Here is an 18,544-nt window from a genome sequence, read left to right on the forward strand (position 1 = left end):
GAGGTTTTCAAAAAGCTCCCTGGTCTTTGTAGTTGAATCGGTGCTCGAAATTCAATACTTGACGAAGGGATCTTACATATGTTGTATAAATGGGGGACAGAGGAAGGGATGGTCATTCAAAAAAAAAAAACACTGTCAACCCCTATGATTTCACACAGAGTGAGTCCATGTAATTCATGTGATTTTTCTAAGGCCACATTTTCCTCCTGAACTAATTTAGGTTTGCCTAAATACTTATGCCACGACAATATTTTAGTCGTTGCACAAACAAACTTCCACCTTGACATAAGAGTATTTTGTGTAGATTGTTGACAAAACATAATAAGATGTCAAGAAATCAAAGGGGTCTGAATACTTTTGCAAGGCACTGCAATCAGGTATAACGTATTTTTATATATGTGGAGGAATGTGTCGATTAGATACCGACGTGACTTTCTTAATTGCCTCTGATGGGATAAATAAAGATGTACTGCATTGACATTTTTACCTATGCCTGGATGAGAGAGCTGCTCAAACAGAGTCCAGCTGTGGTCGTCAATGCAATGATTCTTCATGACAAACAACTGGCAGATGTCCCGGGCTGTGATGTCAGTGGGAACCTCTACTGCTCGACTGGTATTGTCCTCATTATACACTTTGATTACCTGCAGTGAAGAAAGAAAAAAAAACACATTGACACGAACTACATCTTGTATGATATAAAATATATACATTAAATATATACATACATAACATTTACATATATCAAATGCACATCGAAACGTTACAAATAACCAACAGGGCAAGAAATAAGGGTAGGGAGGCGTAATTTCAAATGCATAGGATTTTCAAAATGTTCTCCAAGCCACACAACAGCACCAAATTCTCCCAGAAGTTGGTGAATGTGTCCATAACAAAGTACTGAACTATTGCTCCAATAATCTTTCTTATTTTTCCATTTACAACAGTTGTTACAGTTCTGCATTAAAAATAGCACAGAGAAACTCAACAAAACACCAAATAAGTTACTAACAAATCCATCTAACATCACAACTTACCCCTCTGTTGGGAGACAAGCAAACGTGTGAATTTGAGCCAACTCTGCAGCCTATGTAGGGCTGAGTGCAAAGCATTGTAAACCAGGCTTTTAGTGAGGAACATGGAAACATGCACCAGACAGGCAGACAGCGCAGAGCTGAGCAGAACAAAAAAAAGCAGAGCAGCGAGTCAGTGTCAGCTGGGAAGCGAAAAGCAGAGCTCTCCCTCGCTCTCTTTACTGCAGTGGAGCTGAAATGAGCTAATTAGAAAGAGCTGCCTCTGATCACAGCGTTTTCCTGACTCCACAGATATATGTCACCGAGGCTCTGGCCCAATCACCTGCCACCTTTTCCTCAAGTAAAAAGAGACCAGGATCAGCCTGCTCTGCTCCACACACCCCAGGAGGAGGAGGAGGAAGAGGAGGAGAAAAGAGTCACAAGGCTCGCCCCCACCTCCCTATTCACACAGCCATGGAAAGTCGAGTTCTTAGCATAAAGCCCTGCATGAGCTCAAAAGCAATTACAAAAGGTGCTAGTTAAATGTAATGCTAGTTGGGTCAACTCTGTCTAAAGTTGACAGGGGTGGGCGGGGAGCGGGGGAGGGAGAGAGGCACAGTAAAGATCAGCTGGCTGCCTCTGTGTGCTTGGGTCTTGGTTTAAGGCGGATCGGTTGGGCAGGACGCTCCAGCCCTCTTTTGTGGAGAGAAAGGAGGTCACAGTGCTCCAGCAGCGCTGGGGTTAGTGCCCTTAAGGAGCCCGCAGCGAATCACAACCTTCAGCTATGACATCACCCCACAATGAAGTGGACGATCTAGTGATTAAATCAGTCGGTGCCGAGATTTACAAGACAAAAAAAATATAAATAAAAAGGATTTCCCTTTGTAGGTACCTAACAAAAGCTAAAGGGACTGCATTACTGGGATTACTTTAACAGCCAAATGTCCCCTTAGTGGGTGGCCTGTACAGTACAGACAGACAAGCTAATGATAATGAGACACTGTAATCATCTTGTACATTGCAGCAACTCTTAGGTCACTCACATTAGAAAGCTGAGGACAGTAATAATCAAAAAAGCCCAGTGTACTTACTGTACACACCATTACAATGCTTGAAATGCATTTCCAGTGGTAGAAATGACAACAGGAAAAAGAGATGAAGAGTGTGAAGGAGCCTCTAAAAATCAGGCTGTGGAAATAGCATCTAGGCAGGATTCCAGTTGTGTCCCTCTGTGGAAGTCACTTCCTGAGAATTTGCCAAATCAAATCTCTAAAAAAGATTGTGTTTCATGAGTAACAGGGCAGGGTTTGTCAGGGGGCGATGAAGCTTTAAGTGCATTACTCCGGCTGTGACGGTCATAAAAAATTCAAAATAATGATAAACAAAATAAATATCATCTCCTACGCTCCTGACAGCATGTGCTGCCATAGAAATAGCCTAGACAACCAACGGCTCGTTTTCTACAACACCTTGCTCATTTCAGCGAGGAGCGACAAAGTTTCATCGAGTTAAGAGTCCAGGTTACCGCAGAAACTGACTTAACCGCACAAATGCCGGGACTTCTCTTTTTTTTTAAGGTTATGGAGGTTATTTTACTTTCATGACCGTCTTCATCCATAACTGTCGGTTACACGGTAATTGTGCCAGCCCTATCCTCAACACAAACACACTGGAATGAAACGCTCTTACACACTAGGTTTAACATTTTTGTGCCAAGAGGATATTTTAATACATTGAAGCCCTTTATAAAATGTAGAAATTAACTGTGCTGACAGAACATTTTGTGTTCATTTAAAGTGAATCGTTTTATTAGAACGCTACACATGCATTATAAATGACTGTAGTGTTACGCAATACTGCATGCAGGACTCGGTCTCTGTATACCTAACAAGAGAAACAATATGGCCTGTATGTCCTTATATATATATAGAGACTGCATATCTCTTTAATGAATAACAATGTCTACCATCCTTTAGAGAGCGTTGGGCAAATATTTGATGAGGTACTAAAAAAAATTAAAAATTAAAAATAAAAAGACATTCAACACTCACTTGGTGAGCTACTCTCTTAATTGGAGATACAAGGTCACAGACCGCAAAAGTTCACAACTCGCTAACAGCAAAAATAAAGTGCTTAGTTCAATCTAACGAATCCCTCAACGGTCTGAACCCACACTAGCCTAAGACTGCTCCTGTATGGGTTTGATCCTCGCATGTTGGACGTTTCAACTAGGGTTGAAGTGACTAGCTACAGTATCCATGATAAATCACTTGTTCCAGGGAGTAAAATGAACGGCGAGGCCAGATAAAAATGCTGCTGTGAACGGCTACTTTCTGTGTCAACGAGCACAAAGAGGTGCATTCATCAGGTAGCCATGCTGCTCCATGTGCAGACCTACACTTGGTTTTATTTCCACAGACCACAACGCCAACTCCCGAACTCACTCCTCTAAAGTGTCATACTACGAATATACAGGTAGTTACTGCGGTTGCTTTACAAAACCTTCCCTAGAAAGATTGATAAAGTCCGCTATTTTCTACACCGACTTTATGACTACTTAAGTCCTTCATATTCTCGTCGTTATATCCAAAAGATAACACCTAAATGTTACAATGTTGAATATATAAGGGCTGCTTAATGCATCAGTTGAAGTGAAAAATAGTGCCGAGTGCAATCACAGTGATTCTGGAACTGTGCAACTAAATACCAAAGTGCATTTCGGTCCAAAGTAAATGTGAAGTGTGCCCATGATTGACTTCAGATAATTACAGTCGTTCTGGACCCGAGGAAACTTAAAACAATGACATACCCTGTGCAGGGGCTGACAGGGAAAAGGGCAGAGGGAAATAAGATAGGAGTTGGGCAACAGTGACAACGATAATGGTGATGACAGAGCTAAGCAGTGCTACGAGCTATGAAGCAGTACTATAATGCAACCCAAATTCTACTCCCGTCCTTCCCCGTCGACAGCCGCGTTGGAGGACATTCAAAATGTACAGAACTCCGGGAAGAAAGGAACATGATGTGCCGAGTCTCAATGGTCTTCTATTGAGAAAGGAAAGACATTTGCGCTGGCCTAAATATAGCGTTGTTAAGCAAAGCATAGACCGTTCTACAAGTCCTCTTTATCTCAAGGACAAGATTGCAGACACCGGTTTACCAATTAGCGTGTACTGGTTTTTACCTTGAACTCCACTCCCACAGCTCGATTCAGTGTGTATCCACTGTACATCCACAGTGCCCTTCACTACGGCAAAGCCCTGGATGAGCTCAGTTAACCAGGCTACTCCTCCACAAGCTTCAACTGCCTGTCTGTCTGGACACAGCAGGTCAAGCTGCTACTCAAGGGCCTCTTTGCCCTACTGCTCGTTTTGAGGCATTTAGGTTCAACATTGTGCAGCCGTCTATTCTGTTTATGCCACGTAATGCCAAACCTCTCATTTCATGGGTCTGGTTAATGCTTAATTTATTTCAACAATAAATCTTCAGGTACTCAGGACACCAAACCAAGAATATGTTGAAAGACCATAAATAATGCTAGGACAGACCTTTTACCCATTTAACAGTGGTGCTTCTCAAGAGTGGTTCAACAGGCAACAGGCTCACATAGAACCTTGAAATGGCTCACTCTAGTGTCATTTCTGTCACACAGGTTTATAGACAATTATAGACACATATCTCAAGCTGTCAGATGTTTTGCATTCCAAATCACTTGTTGGTTCATCCATCGTTAAGAGTGATATCGTCACAATTTGGTAGTCGGAGTTCATTGTGCCTTTCGAAAAAAATACGTGGACACAATTGTGTTTTTAACGTCAACCAGTGCTCGGACTGCAACATTTCAGCACATTACTTTGCCGCTACTATAAAACCCGCTAGATCGACGGAAGCTTCTGGTGCAAAATGTAGGCCAGCTAGTAACACACAAAAACCCACAAACAGAGGAGGCTACTGTAGCTAACCTCAGGAGACGAATGGGCCCTCTAATGACAGCCATCTACTGTACTTCAGCAATAAAGTGGGAATATGTACTGAAGACAAATACATGAATTGAATGTAAAGAAAACGCGACGACTGATAAGGAAAGTGATAGAAAAAAAAAGATTGAAGCACATTCCAAAAGGATCAAGTCCAAACTACCAGATATGTGGATCTGAAGGTACCTTTTCTTTCTCCTAGTCAAACTGGTTCAGAAATGCCGACGACTTGCCCACACATGGTTTTTTCACTCCTATGCTTAGTTGAATCGAAGTGTTCGTATTTAACACGGGACACAATTAGGATAGTTCAAGAAAGCAGAAGTCATGCACATGGCGGCAAAAGAGAGGAAGGTTACAGGCTCATTTCCTACCCGCTTCTGAAGACAAAGTGGAGTAATGGCAGGCAAGGTGACTCTCCTCGTATTGAAATTCATGTTTCGTTCTTCAGTACAACAACAACAACTAAGGTGAAATGTATCCATATATCTTAATTGTAAATACTGGTATTCTATTAATTATTTTTTAGAAAAACCAAACAATAATCACAATGTTAATATCTAAATATTCAGAAACCTCGACTGAAAGTGATTCTACTGTGTGCTATAGAATGCACTTTGCACAGTATATCTCTACAGTGAGATCGTGCACACTGAATGTGTGAGACAGAGACAGAAGTAATCTCTGAACAATAAACTCCTCCTTTGTCCTTGGAAAACTAAAACGTCGTCCCGTCCCGTCCCCCCTCTCTCTCGCTCAAAGAAAGCCACTTTATCAAGCCACAAACAGCTCTTGATAAAAATAGTTCCAAGGAGGACTATAGTTACAATGCAGAAGGTCAGCGAAAGCGAAAATGACTTTATATATCAGGTTCAAAAATGGTACACAAAAGTTAATAGGTGTACTGTATCATCTATAGTAATGTAGTTGCTCATGTCTAGCAGCTCAGGGACTGTATTTCCATTGGTACAAATGCAACATGAGGTTTATTTTTGTTGTTGAGGCTGAAAATGAAAACTTTGAGGGTAATCAATGGCCAGTTCTTTAGTAGCATTGGCACCTCTTTCTTATTTACCAGAAGAATATATGTTGGTATATTCAATGAGATCATTGTACTACAAATGGTGTAGAAATGTTGTCAACTTTAGAATAACGTACATTCGCAAATACGTCCACAATATTACCCATCAAATCGCATTTGAAAGGCATTTCCATATTTAATTTCGTATCGTAAAAAAAATAGTAAGTTAAGTGCAAATATAGGGAATGGATAATAGCGCATGGCTGATATAATATCTATACAAACACTACAGCAAGGAAAAGCTGTGCATGAAACAAATCTCAGCAGGCAAGTAGAGAGGATTGGGGGAGAGGAGGTGGTTGGCAGGCTGTGAATTGGGGGGGGGTTCAAAATAGATCTGCACCAAGTTGTTCCCACAGCCACAATTGCCACAATTCATTATCCACATCTGTTTTACTGTAAGGATGAACAAAGAAGTCTTTATGAAGTAGGAGCAGGCTGCTACAGTATGCATTAGAGTTAATGATGTAATAATTAAAGTCACTCTCAATGGTCTGATAAAGAGGAGTTACACAGTGTCAGTAACGCTGACAAAGTTCTATAAATGTTTCCACCTAATTTTACACGACATACTCCCAAATGTGATCAGCTGTATTTAAGAATGTAACTGTAATCCAAATGACACATTTTTAAAAGAAAAAGTAATCCGGATTGATTACAGTTACTCGGATTACTTAATCCCCGCTACATGTAATCTGTTACTAACCAACCCTGGTTACACATTAAATAAATATGTCTTCAATGAAATCGTCGAAGGGGAAAAGGGGATTTGGCCCTGACAAAACATCCATTTGAATTCCTACATTGCTAAACAATTATACAAGCTCCTTTAACTATTCTGCCAAATGCTAACTGCTGATGAACTTGTTTTTATAAGTTTGAGGTAAAAGGGGAATTTGATAATGATGTTATGGTTTTGTTGGAAAAATTCAAGCGTTTCTTAATTAATTAAGTGTTATTAAAAAGGACAGCAGAAACATGTCCTTGAACACAGGACACTAGAAACATCCAAGAGTGCTAGATAGATCTCTTTTCATAAAACCCAGTAATGCATTTAGCTAGGACCTATAATGGGTCACAGCCGAAAAGTGCCCAGAAATGCATTGTTAGATACGGACCACACATGCACAGGCCAGTTCGGCTCTGCTACATATTTCTTTCAGCAGGGGCAAAGCTCAGCGTTCAAGCCCAAACTCTCCTATCAATCTTAAAATGTCAAGCGGAGAAGGCAACGTCAGTGAAAAGATAATACACTGACTATATTATGAGAAACAAAAGAGACTAGAAAAAAAAAATGCTTGGATTATTTTAAAGGGCTGATCAATTATTTAAATCAACCACATCCTATAGGCAAACGGATATAATTGGACCTTTTAGTCATTTAGCAGACGCTCTTACAGTAGTTAGTGCACTTGTCCCCCCGTAGGAATCGAACCCACAACCCTGTCATGCCACACAGGGCCCCATTGGTATACATTTAAATAAATTCAACAAGAAAAATAAAATAAAACTTGCGTTTCATTTTCAATACATTATCCGGCTTCATGTACTAATTGAAAGAGCATGAAATGTACAACACAGTAAACAGGTCAGAATCAGACCGTGCACCATAGTTTAGAGGGAGGATTCCTTGCACACTCCCTTCTTCCTTCCTCCCAGACCAGACAGCGGTGGGGGGGTGGGGAGGTTGGCAGGCAGGCAGCACAGCAGTGAATTTCATACATTTCCCCTCATGAGAACGGACGAGGAGTCCTTCCCAAGCTCACAGGCTCTCTGTTTATCTGGAACCGCAGCACATTGTCTTGAGAGCACAGACAAGCAGACGCTGCTAGTTATCCTAGAGTGCAAAAATTAATCTGAATTAATGGAGCCAGATAGATAGCGGCGTCTCCGCAGCTCTCATAACAAAGCCGGCTCCAGACACTCTGTTCTTGACCAGGGCTTGATTCAAACAAGAACCCTCCGCAGGCCCTCCCAGAGCTGAGCAGCAGGCCTGAGTCTCGCCAGTCTGCAGCGATCACACACAGACAAATAAAACTAACTCTAGTTAGTAATAAAACTACAACACACACACACACACACACACACACACAAAGAAAACTAACTCTAGAAAATGCTGGTCAATAAATACGCAGGAATACCTTTGTAGCGAGGTATCGCAACAGAAAATCTGCTATCCTACTTCTTTTCAACTGTACATTTAGTAAACTGTACATTCAAATGGATATTTTCATCCATATTACAGAATAATTTCTTATGTGCTCTTACTATTATTTTATAACACAAAAACAATGGTCATTCTTATATGGTCCTATCCTGTTTGACTCGACTGTGCCGGACCTGAAATCATAAGAGCATAAATCGTCCACCTAGACATGTGTACACAAGGTATAGGTTCCTTGTGATATGACACAGTGATAGCCCCAGACTGGTAGCATACATTCTCATTGAGTCAGAAGGCAGAACTGAACACCAACACTGTCTGGAAGCAGGGGGGGGGGGTTATGTCTGCCTGCCTGTCTGTCTGGTGAGGGGCCAAGCAGAGTGTCTTTCCACTCTACCAGTTCTGTACACCTAAAAGTCTCTCACCAGAATACATGTGGACATATGCCCTTGTTGTATGACATCTATGTCGCCTCTGAGAAGTACTGACATCAATATTATGCACTTTCTACTATGGATGTCTATAAAATGATATGGATGTTATTCAAATCTTTATGCAATTATAATAATGAACTGAATTGGATTGCGATGTAACCACCAATACCTTACAAATAAAGGTGTTACAAATGACCAAATACGACAGGTACGCAAGTAGCGGTGTCATGGAACAACTTGCTTTACGTAAAGAGCTTTATTTACCAATAGGACGCTCTTCATAACCACGTTCCCTACCACACAAACATAGGGTGTACCTTGCACACCTTGCCAAGCATGGTATGGATTGAAGGGCTTTGTGCTAGCCTTTTGAGGACCCTTGGTGCTGCAAAGACATGGCAATGCCAGGGGACATGGCTCCTACCAATGGGATCTGACTTGAGGTCACGCTCCAAAGTGCATAAGTATTCTATTTCACAAGGTAGTCACAGAAGTGGCTGTGATATGGCTGAGGGAGCAGGAGTACTATAGGACCGATACTGATCAAACTTACTCCCCTTATCACCACATCTGCCCTCTTAATCACTGGCTGCCGTTAGCCCATGTAACCCTCTCGGTCTTTATAAGTGACAACATTTTGCACATTCCATGCAGAGTTAAAACCCAAATCATGTGAAAACAATCATTTAACAAATGCGATTCAATTTTAAATATTATATTCTGTGTCAGCCACTACGCGGCATGTAATGTACCCAAAGATTGTAATGATCAGTGGTGAAAGTGTCTACACCACAATAACACAACTGGATGTAAAAATGCAATTGTTTTTAAACAACTATCACATCCCCAAAGACATTCGGTATTTGAATTATATTCTATACAACATTAATGAATTCGCTTGAAGAGCATTTGAATAGTTTAACACTTAAACTGGTTCCGCCCGTACAACATATGATCGAGAACTACAAAATGGACACGGGCAAATGATAAACACAATAGAAACGGATAACAAATTAACTCAACCATGTGTTAGAGATGCACAATAGAGCATGGGGCTTTTCTTGGAGAGTGCTGGTTGAAGTTGACGTGAGAGTCGACTTGCCCATAGCAGTCACGACTTGCCGCTTTGGATATGCAAATACACCATGACACTGCAAAAGCACGGCTGACAGTAGCTCAGGCAAACTGCTTTCTCATGACTGGAAAAGCTTTTAAAACCCATGTTGAACAATGGCATGTCAAGCAAAGGGCCTCAGTACAACTCCGAATGGGCATTCAGTCCAATCACAGTAAACTAAAACCTGGTCAATCCCGTACAAGCACACTGGCTACTCCGATTGTCACGGCAACTAGCACACACCAATATTAGTCCAATCCCTATATCTTTAATAATTTAACACACTACTGTCTCCATTTTGTGGGACAATGTGTTTAAAAAAAAGTAAAAAAAATCGATATACACTGCATTCGGAAAGTATTCAGACCCCCTGACTTTTTCCACATTTTGTTACGTTACAGCCTGATTTTCCTCAATCTACACACAATACCCCATAACGACATAGCAAAAACAGGTTTTCATAAATGTTAGCAAATGTATAAAAAAAAAATGATATTCAAATAAGTATTCAGACCCTTTACACAGTACTTTGTTGAAGCACGTTTGGCAGCGATTACAGCCTTGAGTCTTCTTGGGTATGACGCTACAAGCTTGGCACAGCTGTATTTGGGGAGTTTCTCCCACTCTTCTCTGCATCCCCTCAAGCTCGGTCAGGTTGGACGGGGAGCGTCGCTGCACAGCTATTTTCAGGTCTCTCCAGAGATGTTCGATCGGGTCCAAGTCCTGGCTCTGGCTGGGCCAGTCAAGGACATAGAGACTTGTCCCAAAGCCACTCATGGGTTGTCTTGGCTGTGTGCTTAGGGTCGTTGTCCTGTTGGAAGGTGAACCTTCGCCCCAGTCTGAGGTCCTGAGCACTCTGGAGAAGGTTTTCATAAAGGAGCTCTCTGCACTTCATCTCTCTGCTCCGTTCATCTTTCTGTTCATCTTTCTGCTCCGTTCATCTTTCCCTAGATCTTGATTAATCTCCTAGTCCCTGCCGCTGAAAAACATCCCCACAGCATGATGCTGCCACCACCATGCTTCACGATAGGGATGGTGCCTGGTTTCCTCCAGACGTTCCTCCAGACGTGACACTTGTCATTCAGGCCAAAGTGTTCAATCTTGGTTTCATCAGTTTAGAGAATCTTGTTTCTCATGGTTTGAGAGTCCTTTAGGTGCCTTTTGACAAACTCCAAGCGGACTGTCATGTGCCTTTTACTGAGGAGTGGCTTCCGTCTGGCCACTCTTCCATATGGGGTATTGCGTCTAGATGGATTTTTTTTTTTTTTTTTTGCCCTCATCAATTGTATCCAAAGGCAAACCAACTTTGCCACGGTCCACACCGGCCAGCTGAAGATAATTAGCGAAAGAAGTTGTCTAACTTGCTAGCTAGTCTAGGCTACTTCCAGACAAGACCAGAGCCCTATACTATAGTGCTGTTAGAAAGGTATTCATACTCCTTGTCTTGTTACACATTGTTGTCACAGCCTGAATTCAAAAGATAGTGTTTTTTTCCTCATCCATTTACATACAATACCCCATAATGACAAAGTGAAAACATGTTTTTAGAAATTGTAGCAAATGTACTGAAGATTATATACAGAAGTATGTAATTTACATAAATATTCACACCCCTAAATTAACATGTTAGAATTACCCTTGGCAGCAATTACAGCTGTGAGTCTTTCTTGGTAAATATCTTAAGAACTTTGTACAATATTTGCACAGTTATTTTATTTTTTATTCTTCAAGCTCTGACAAGACTGTTTTCAAGTCTTGCTATAGATTTTCAAGCCAATTTCAGTCAAAACTGTAACTTGGCCACTCAGGAACATTCAAGGTTGTTTTGGTATGCAACTCCTGTGTATATTTAGCCTTGTGTTTTAGGTTATTGTCCTGCTGAATGTTGAATTAATCTCCCAGTGTCTGGTGGAAAGCAGACTGAACCAGGTTTTCCTGTGCATAGCTCCATTCCGTATTTTTTTTATCCTGAAAAACTCCCCAGTCATTAACGATTACAAGCACACCCGTAACATGATGCAGCCACAGATATGCTTGCAAATATGGAGAGTGGACTCAGTAATGTGTTGTATTGCCACATTTTCTGCAGTATTACTTTAGTGACTTGTTGCAAACAGGATTCATGTTTTGGAATAGTTTTATTGTCTACAGACCTCCTTTTCACCCTGTCATTTAGGTTAGTATTGTGGATTAAATACAATGTTGTGGATCCATCCTCAGTTCTCCTATCACAGCCATTAAACTCGAACAGTTGTAGTCATAATTGGCCTCATGTTGAAATCCCTGAGTGGTTTCCATCCTCTCCAGCAACTGAGTTAGGAAGGACGCCTTTAACTTTGTAGTGACTAGGTGTATTAATACGCCATCCAAAGTGTAATTAATAACTACCATCATGCTCAAAGGAATTTTCAATGTCAGATTTTTTATTTGTTTTACCGTATCTACCAATAGGTGCCCTTCTTTGCAAGGCATTGGAAAACATTCTTTGTCTTTGTGGGTGAATCTGTGTTTGAAATGCACTGCTCGACTAAAGGACCTTACAGATAATTGTATGTGTGTTGTAGAGAGATGAGGTAGTTATTCAAAAATAATGTTGAACACTATTATTGCACACAGAGTGAATCCATGCAACTTATTATGTGATTTGTTAAGCAAATGTTTACTCCTGAACTTATTTGGGCTAGCCATAACAAAAGGGATTGAATGCTTATTGCCTCAAACTATTATTAATTTCAATCAAATTCAAAAAAATAAAATGATTCCACTTTCACATTATGGAATATTGTGTGTAGGCCAGTGAGAAAACAAATCTCATTTTAAATTCAGGCTGTAACAATAAAATGTGGAAAAAGTCAAAGGGGGTGTGAATACTTTCTGATGGTCAACTCAGGATAACCAGTACTACGATAGCGGCTCAGCTTTTAGCTGGGAAAATCTAGATTGCAAAGAACCCTTTAGTACTAATCTGTCCCGGGCAGGCTAACTCAGGGGTGAGGACCAATGAAATCAGGTACCTTCCATCTCTCGCAAAGATTGAGTCATCATCCCTTGCATTTGAGTTAGAAGACTGATTACATCTTTTATTAACCTTTTACTGCAGTGGGCTAAAATCAGGGTGACAGTGTTTCTTTGAAGTCAAACAAATCTACTTTGAAACAAAAAGTATACACGTCACACACATGGTTATTGTTTGTGTGTTAAATTATAATGTTAAAATACCTATCACATTACACATTTAGTAATGACAGAATGCATTTGAAACTTCACGCACAGTAAAACTTGTGTATGACTAAATACAACTATTTTATCGATAGGAGTGAGAGAAAAAACGACACGTCAACAAGCCTATTTTACACCATAGCCTGCTGAATTTGCAAGATAACTTTTCTTTCATTTTGATTTCAGCACAAATGAAAATGTGGCATCGACTCGCTCATGGGTCATTCCACCTCATAAAGCACAAGAAACACCCACCATCTCAGATTGTTCTGAATTAGTTTATGTTAGAAAACCATAGGATTAGCGTTGAAATATAATTTGATCTCTGAGAAATGAGTCTAGTTGATTGTACCCAAATTGGCCATTTGAATTTATAGGATTAATATAATATTCAATAAATCTAAACACTGTCTCCCATGCTTGTTCAATGAACCATAAACAATTGATGAACATACCTGTGGAACGGTCGTTAAGACACTAACAGGTTAAGGAGACGGTAGGCAATTAAGGTCACAGTTATGAAGACTTAGGACACTAAAGAGGCCTTTCTACTGACTGAAAAACACACAAAAGAACACAAAAGAAAGATGCCCAGGTTCCCTGCTCATCTGCGTGAACGTGCATTAGGCATGCTGCAAGGAGGCATGAGGACTGCAGATGTGGCCAGGGCATTAAATTGCAATGTCCATACTGTGAGACGCCTAAAACAGCGCTACAGGGAGACGGGACGGACAGTTGATCGTCCTCGCAGTGGAAGACCACGTGTAACAACACCTGCACAGGATCGGTACAGGATGGCAACAACAACTGCCCAAGTTACACCAGGAACACACAATTCTTCCATCAGTGCTCAGACTGTCCGCAATAGGCTGAGAGAGGCTGGAATAAGGATTTGTAGGCCTATTGTAAACCAGGTCCCCATCAGACATCACCGTCAACAACGTCACCTATGGGCACAAACCCACCATCGCTGGACCAGACAGGACTGGCAAAAAGTGTTCTTCACTGCGAGTTGCGGTTTTGTCTCACCAGGGGTGATAGTAGGATTCACATTTATTGTCGAAGGAATGAACGTTATACCGAGACCTGTACACTAGGGCGGGATCGATTGGGAGGTGGAGGGTCCGTCATGGTCTGGGGCGGTGTGTCACGGCATCATCGAACTGAGCTTGTGGTCATTGCAGGCAATCTCATCGCTGTGCATTACAGGGAAGACATCCTCCTCCCTCATGTGCTACCCTTCCTGCAGGCTCATCCTGACATGACGCTCCAGCATGACAATGCCACCAGCCATACTGCTGGTTCTGTGCGTGATTTCCTGCAAGACAGGAATGTCAGTGTTCTGCCATGGCCAACGAAGAGCCCGGATATCAATCCCATTGAGCACATCTGGGACCTGTTGTATCGGAGGGTGAGGGCTAGGGCCATTCCCACCAGAAATGTCCGGGAACTTGCAGGTGGTAGAAGAGTGGGGTAACATCTCACAGCAAGAACTGGTGCAGTCCATGAGGAGGAGATTCAGTACTTAATGCGGCTGATGGCCACACCAGATCCTGACTGTTACTTTTGAACCCCCCTTTGTTCAGGGACACATTATTCCATGTCTGTGGAACTTGTTCAGTTTATGTCTCAGTTGTTGAATCTTATGTTCATACAAATATTTACACAAGTTTCCTGAAAATAAACGCACGGACGTTTCTTTTTTGTTGTTGCCGAGTTTAGTACCTAACATCCGATTTGGACCAAATTTGTTTCTAACAATGAGTTAGAGATGAAGAATGCAAATACATTTTCAAAATCCACCCACGGACCCCCCACGTCAATCACACCCCAATAACTAATATAAGTTATGTTTTGGCAGAGTGAATGTACAAATGCTTCCCCCATTCAAACACACACCAAAGCACGCCTCCAAGACCCAAATCTCATTCTCAGTCACATTACCTCATGAGGAGAATTGAAACCGAGGCTAAATCATGAAGTTCAGCCCCACTTTAAAATGTTGAGAGTAAATAATTTGCCTAGAGACTGACTACCCTCAAAGACAGCCTGGGGGATTCAATAGACAGACTTGTCACACCCATTTATGGGGCTAGGGCAGTGATTTCACTGGTTTCTCAAGTGCTGCTGAGGATGGGTCGTGACCCTGCGACTGGGGGATTGTGACACATAAACAGCTGGTCAGTCTGACATATTCCCTTTGTCTCGACAATGGAACAGCTCAAAAGGCTGAGTGAAAGCCTGTCAGCCTAATCAGGTGAGAATGCAGCTCTCATCATTGTGTTACATAAGGAGCACATTGAGACAGGCTAACAAGGAGCCACACTGTTCCAGCCCGAGGTCACCAAGGTGTCATTCTGCATACTTCTTCAATGCTGAGAAATCCAAGTATTTCACTCTTGACAATCAAAAGAGAAAGCCAAATCCATGCTAAACCTTTGGACTTTAAAAAAAACAACAACAGAGTGAGGTGATCATTAGAGAAATGCAACCACTAATTTCTCAATGTGAATCCTGGGTCAAGTGGAAAGGGGATCGGATATAAAGGGCTCATTTGAGACTGCTGTATCAAGTGAAGACTGACACTTTAGTTTCTTTGGGAAGACAATCGAGCTCTACAATCATCTTATCAGACTGTATACAGAAGAACAAACAAGCTGATTACCTCCCTTTAGCAAATCACAAAGTATTCTATATCGCATGGGCGCCGGAGACAACTGGAGAATGACAAATACACTCGGAAAGCAACTCATTATTAAAAGCTGAGGAGCGAGGTCTAATGCTGCTGATTTTCTTTGGTTAGCACTGAGCTCTGTAATTTCAGGCTTTACCATGACTCAGAGGTCTGAGTTGGGCTAACCCCCCTTGCCTCATCCCCTCCCCCCTCCCTCAGCCAGAGATACCCAGTGAGTGTAATTAACACCTGCAGGGAACCAATCGCCTCCAGGGAATGGGTGGTGTGGTCATCGAACGAGCCACAGCCAGCCTGACTTGACAGTCTTGGGGATAATGTATAGCAGGCTTTCCGTTTTGACGTTCAGTCATTTCTTAAAGCATAACCATAATTGTTAGCTTGGAACATAATGAATGTGCTCCCAGTTTAGTAAATGGCACCGACCATGGGTTCTGTAAAAGCTCATATATCATACAGTACAGATTCAACATTGGCAGAAATCGAAGTTTTGCAGTATAAAAAATAAAACATTGCTCCTGGCCTACAATGAGAAAATGCTAATGTTTTCACACAAATTCAAATTAGATTTGTTTTGTTTTTACTTCACTAATTACATAATTCAAAATGAATTTCTGTGGGCCAGGAACAGCAAGAGCAGCTGTGTGACCATGCTGTATGGTTTTCCGTAGTGCAGGCTGAATCGAATCCCCTATTTTAAAAAAGTATAACTTTATTTTAAACTTACTTTAAGTTAAAGTAATATACAATCGCTAGTGTACACCATGCATCTGCTGTAAGGTGAATTAATAAACCTAACCCCCCAAAATCTAAACGTTAATTCTCTCTTCTAGGTGGGAGACAGCCGCGTTTACACAAACAACCTATACCGATAAACTCTTACCATGTAATTGCGTCGCAGTTTCTATCTACGTAACTACAATGTTGTTACATAGGTATAGGGACAAGTTAAGGTACTGAAGAGTTATTCATTTAAGCACAGGAATTGCATGTGATGAGATCAAGCAAGAACCAAAACAGAGCCAGAGATCTAGTAAGGAGTGAACTCTGACCCAGTGCCAGGTCTCCTCTCCCCCACATTCACCACTCTCTCCAACAATGGCTTCGTCCCAAATGTCACCCTATTCCGGATGTACTGCATTCATTTTGACATTAGCCATTAGACCAGGTGTGCTGTTCATTGTAACACTAGTGCTGATACAGAATCTCGGTAAAGACCGGCTCTCACAATCACACGTAGTGTGGATTCCCTGTAGAGTGTGCTGACAAGGCATTCTCAACAACCTCATTTTCATACTTGCACAACTGGTTCTGCGTCCTCACGCCCTGCAGTATCAGATGCTTAGCGCAAGCCAAACATGACCGAGCTATGGGTGAATTTAAATTAACACGCGTCTTGCGGCTACTTTTTCTTTCTTCCGTCAGTACCATGCTATTTAGAATCCCATGTAAATGCCGGAGGTTTTCAACTGGAAAACATAACAGGGGGAATTGGTGTTTTCTATACTATAATATACAGAGAACGCAGACTGGAATAAAATATCTGCTCACTTGAGTTGCGCCGCTTTTGGTCCAGGGTAATAAACAATCAGAGACGAGGGATGAGACGGTTGAGGGAATAAGTTCTGGGAAAGGGTTTGGAAATGGGTCAGTCAGCAGAGTCTCCTCTCCCTCTTCACTCTTCCTGGAGAAAGGGAAAGAAGGAGTATATAAAACAGAGGCAGCCATGTTAATGCCATTGGGACCATAGATCAGATTGCTGGAGGACTGTCGGTCTGGAGCCTACAGAGAGAGTCATAGGGATCTCCTTAGCTTCTATCTGAGACATCAGATTTTACAGTCCATACCCAAACTAAAGCTTGCGTATGGCCAGCTGTGTTCTATACCTCCTCTCTATTGTTGGGGCCTTTGATGAGGACAATGTGTCTTCTGTACATTCGAGGGGATCAGTATGATTGAACAGGTGATCCTCTCAGACAGACATGGCTGACGGCCAGTCACTGTGTGTGTTGCCCCCCCCCACCACTCTCAGCCAGTCAGACGACACACCCAGCAGAGGGACAAACCGATATTTGATAAAACAATAGATAACAATGCACCCTCCACCTCAGAGGCTGCTTAGAAATAGCACTTTGGAGCCTAGTTCTCTCCAAGTTAGCATTAATCCCAATAAATGCGACATTAATCAAGATAGATTTTGGTGATACTCCCTCTATACATTCTGTATAGGCTACAATCTGTATACCCATGTCGCCCCATTCATGCAGTGAATCCACAACTGAAATACAGTGTATAATCCTTCTGTTTATTTATGGGTTTCTGATCGTGTCATGTACGAGGGTGCGGCCTTGATGGCCGTTCTGTTGTTTACTTCTCAAAGCGTGTCCATTTAATCCGTTCACATCAAAATCGAGCAGGGGAAAAAAAAAACACCCTGTCCGTGTGGGAATGACCAGGCTGACAAAAGCGTCACCACATTCTCCGGTAGCAGCATGAGAAGATAGGAAACAGAGTTTATAAGTGAAGGCCTTGAATGGTAAAAAAAAAGGTGGCTCACGTTGACATTTCCTTACTGCTCTGTAAACACACAGCAGTTACTAAGTTACTAATTACAAGCAGAAAAGTAACAGGTGCTTGATTCGAGTCCAGTTCTTTCAGTGTACTATCCAAATTGGCTAAAACTATCCTCTCGTTGACAGTTGTGTGCTCACCACAAGTGTTTACAGGTACAAAGTCTACAGCTATTTTTCAACTGGGACTTCTGTGCCCTACCGCTGCAAACACAAAGGGTGTACTATTCCTCAGTAGGAGAGCACATTGTATGAGCTCACTAATCACATATGTTAA

At 41.7% G+C, this 18,544-nt stretch overlaps 1 protein-coding gene across 4 annotated transcripts in view; it reads right to left on the bottom strand.

Moving 5' to 3' along the window:
• The window catches only part of LOC139397642 (growth factor receptor-bound protein 14-like), a 45,788-nt gene that overhangs the window by 20,831 nt on the left and 6,413 nt on the right, over nt 1-18,544 (bottom strand). For 2 of the 4 annotated variants that reach the window (XM_071144205.1, XM_071144203.1), the window contains 2 exons: nt 17,249-17,381; nt 488-644 (listed from right to left, as the gene is read on the bottom strand). In XM_071144205.1, coding sequence (XP_071000306.1) covers nt 488-644; nt 17,249-17,381 — 290 coding nt within the window. Of the gene's footprint in view, nt 1-487; nt 645-1,037; nt 1,415-17,248; nt 17,382-18,544 lie in introns of those variants that run through there. The other 2 variants (XM_071144206.1, XM_071144207.1) reach the window with 2 other exon arrangements.

Source organism: Oncorhynchus clarkii, chromosome 3, assembly GCF_045791955.1.
Source record: "Oncorhynchus clarkii lewisi isolate Uvic-CL-2024 chromosome 3, UVic_Ocla_1.0, whole genome shotgun sequence".
Taxonomy (NCBI): Eukaryota; Metazoa; Chordata; class Actinopteri; order Salmoniformes; family Salmonidae; genus Oncorhynchus; species Oncorhynchus clarkii.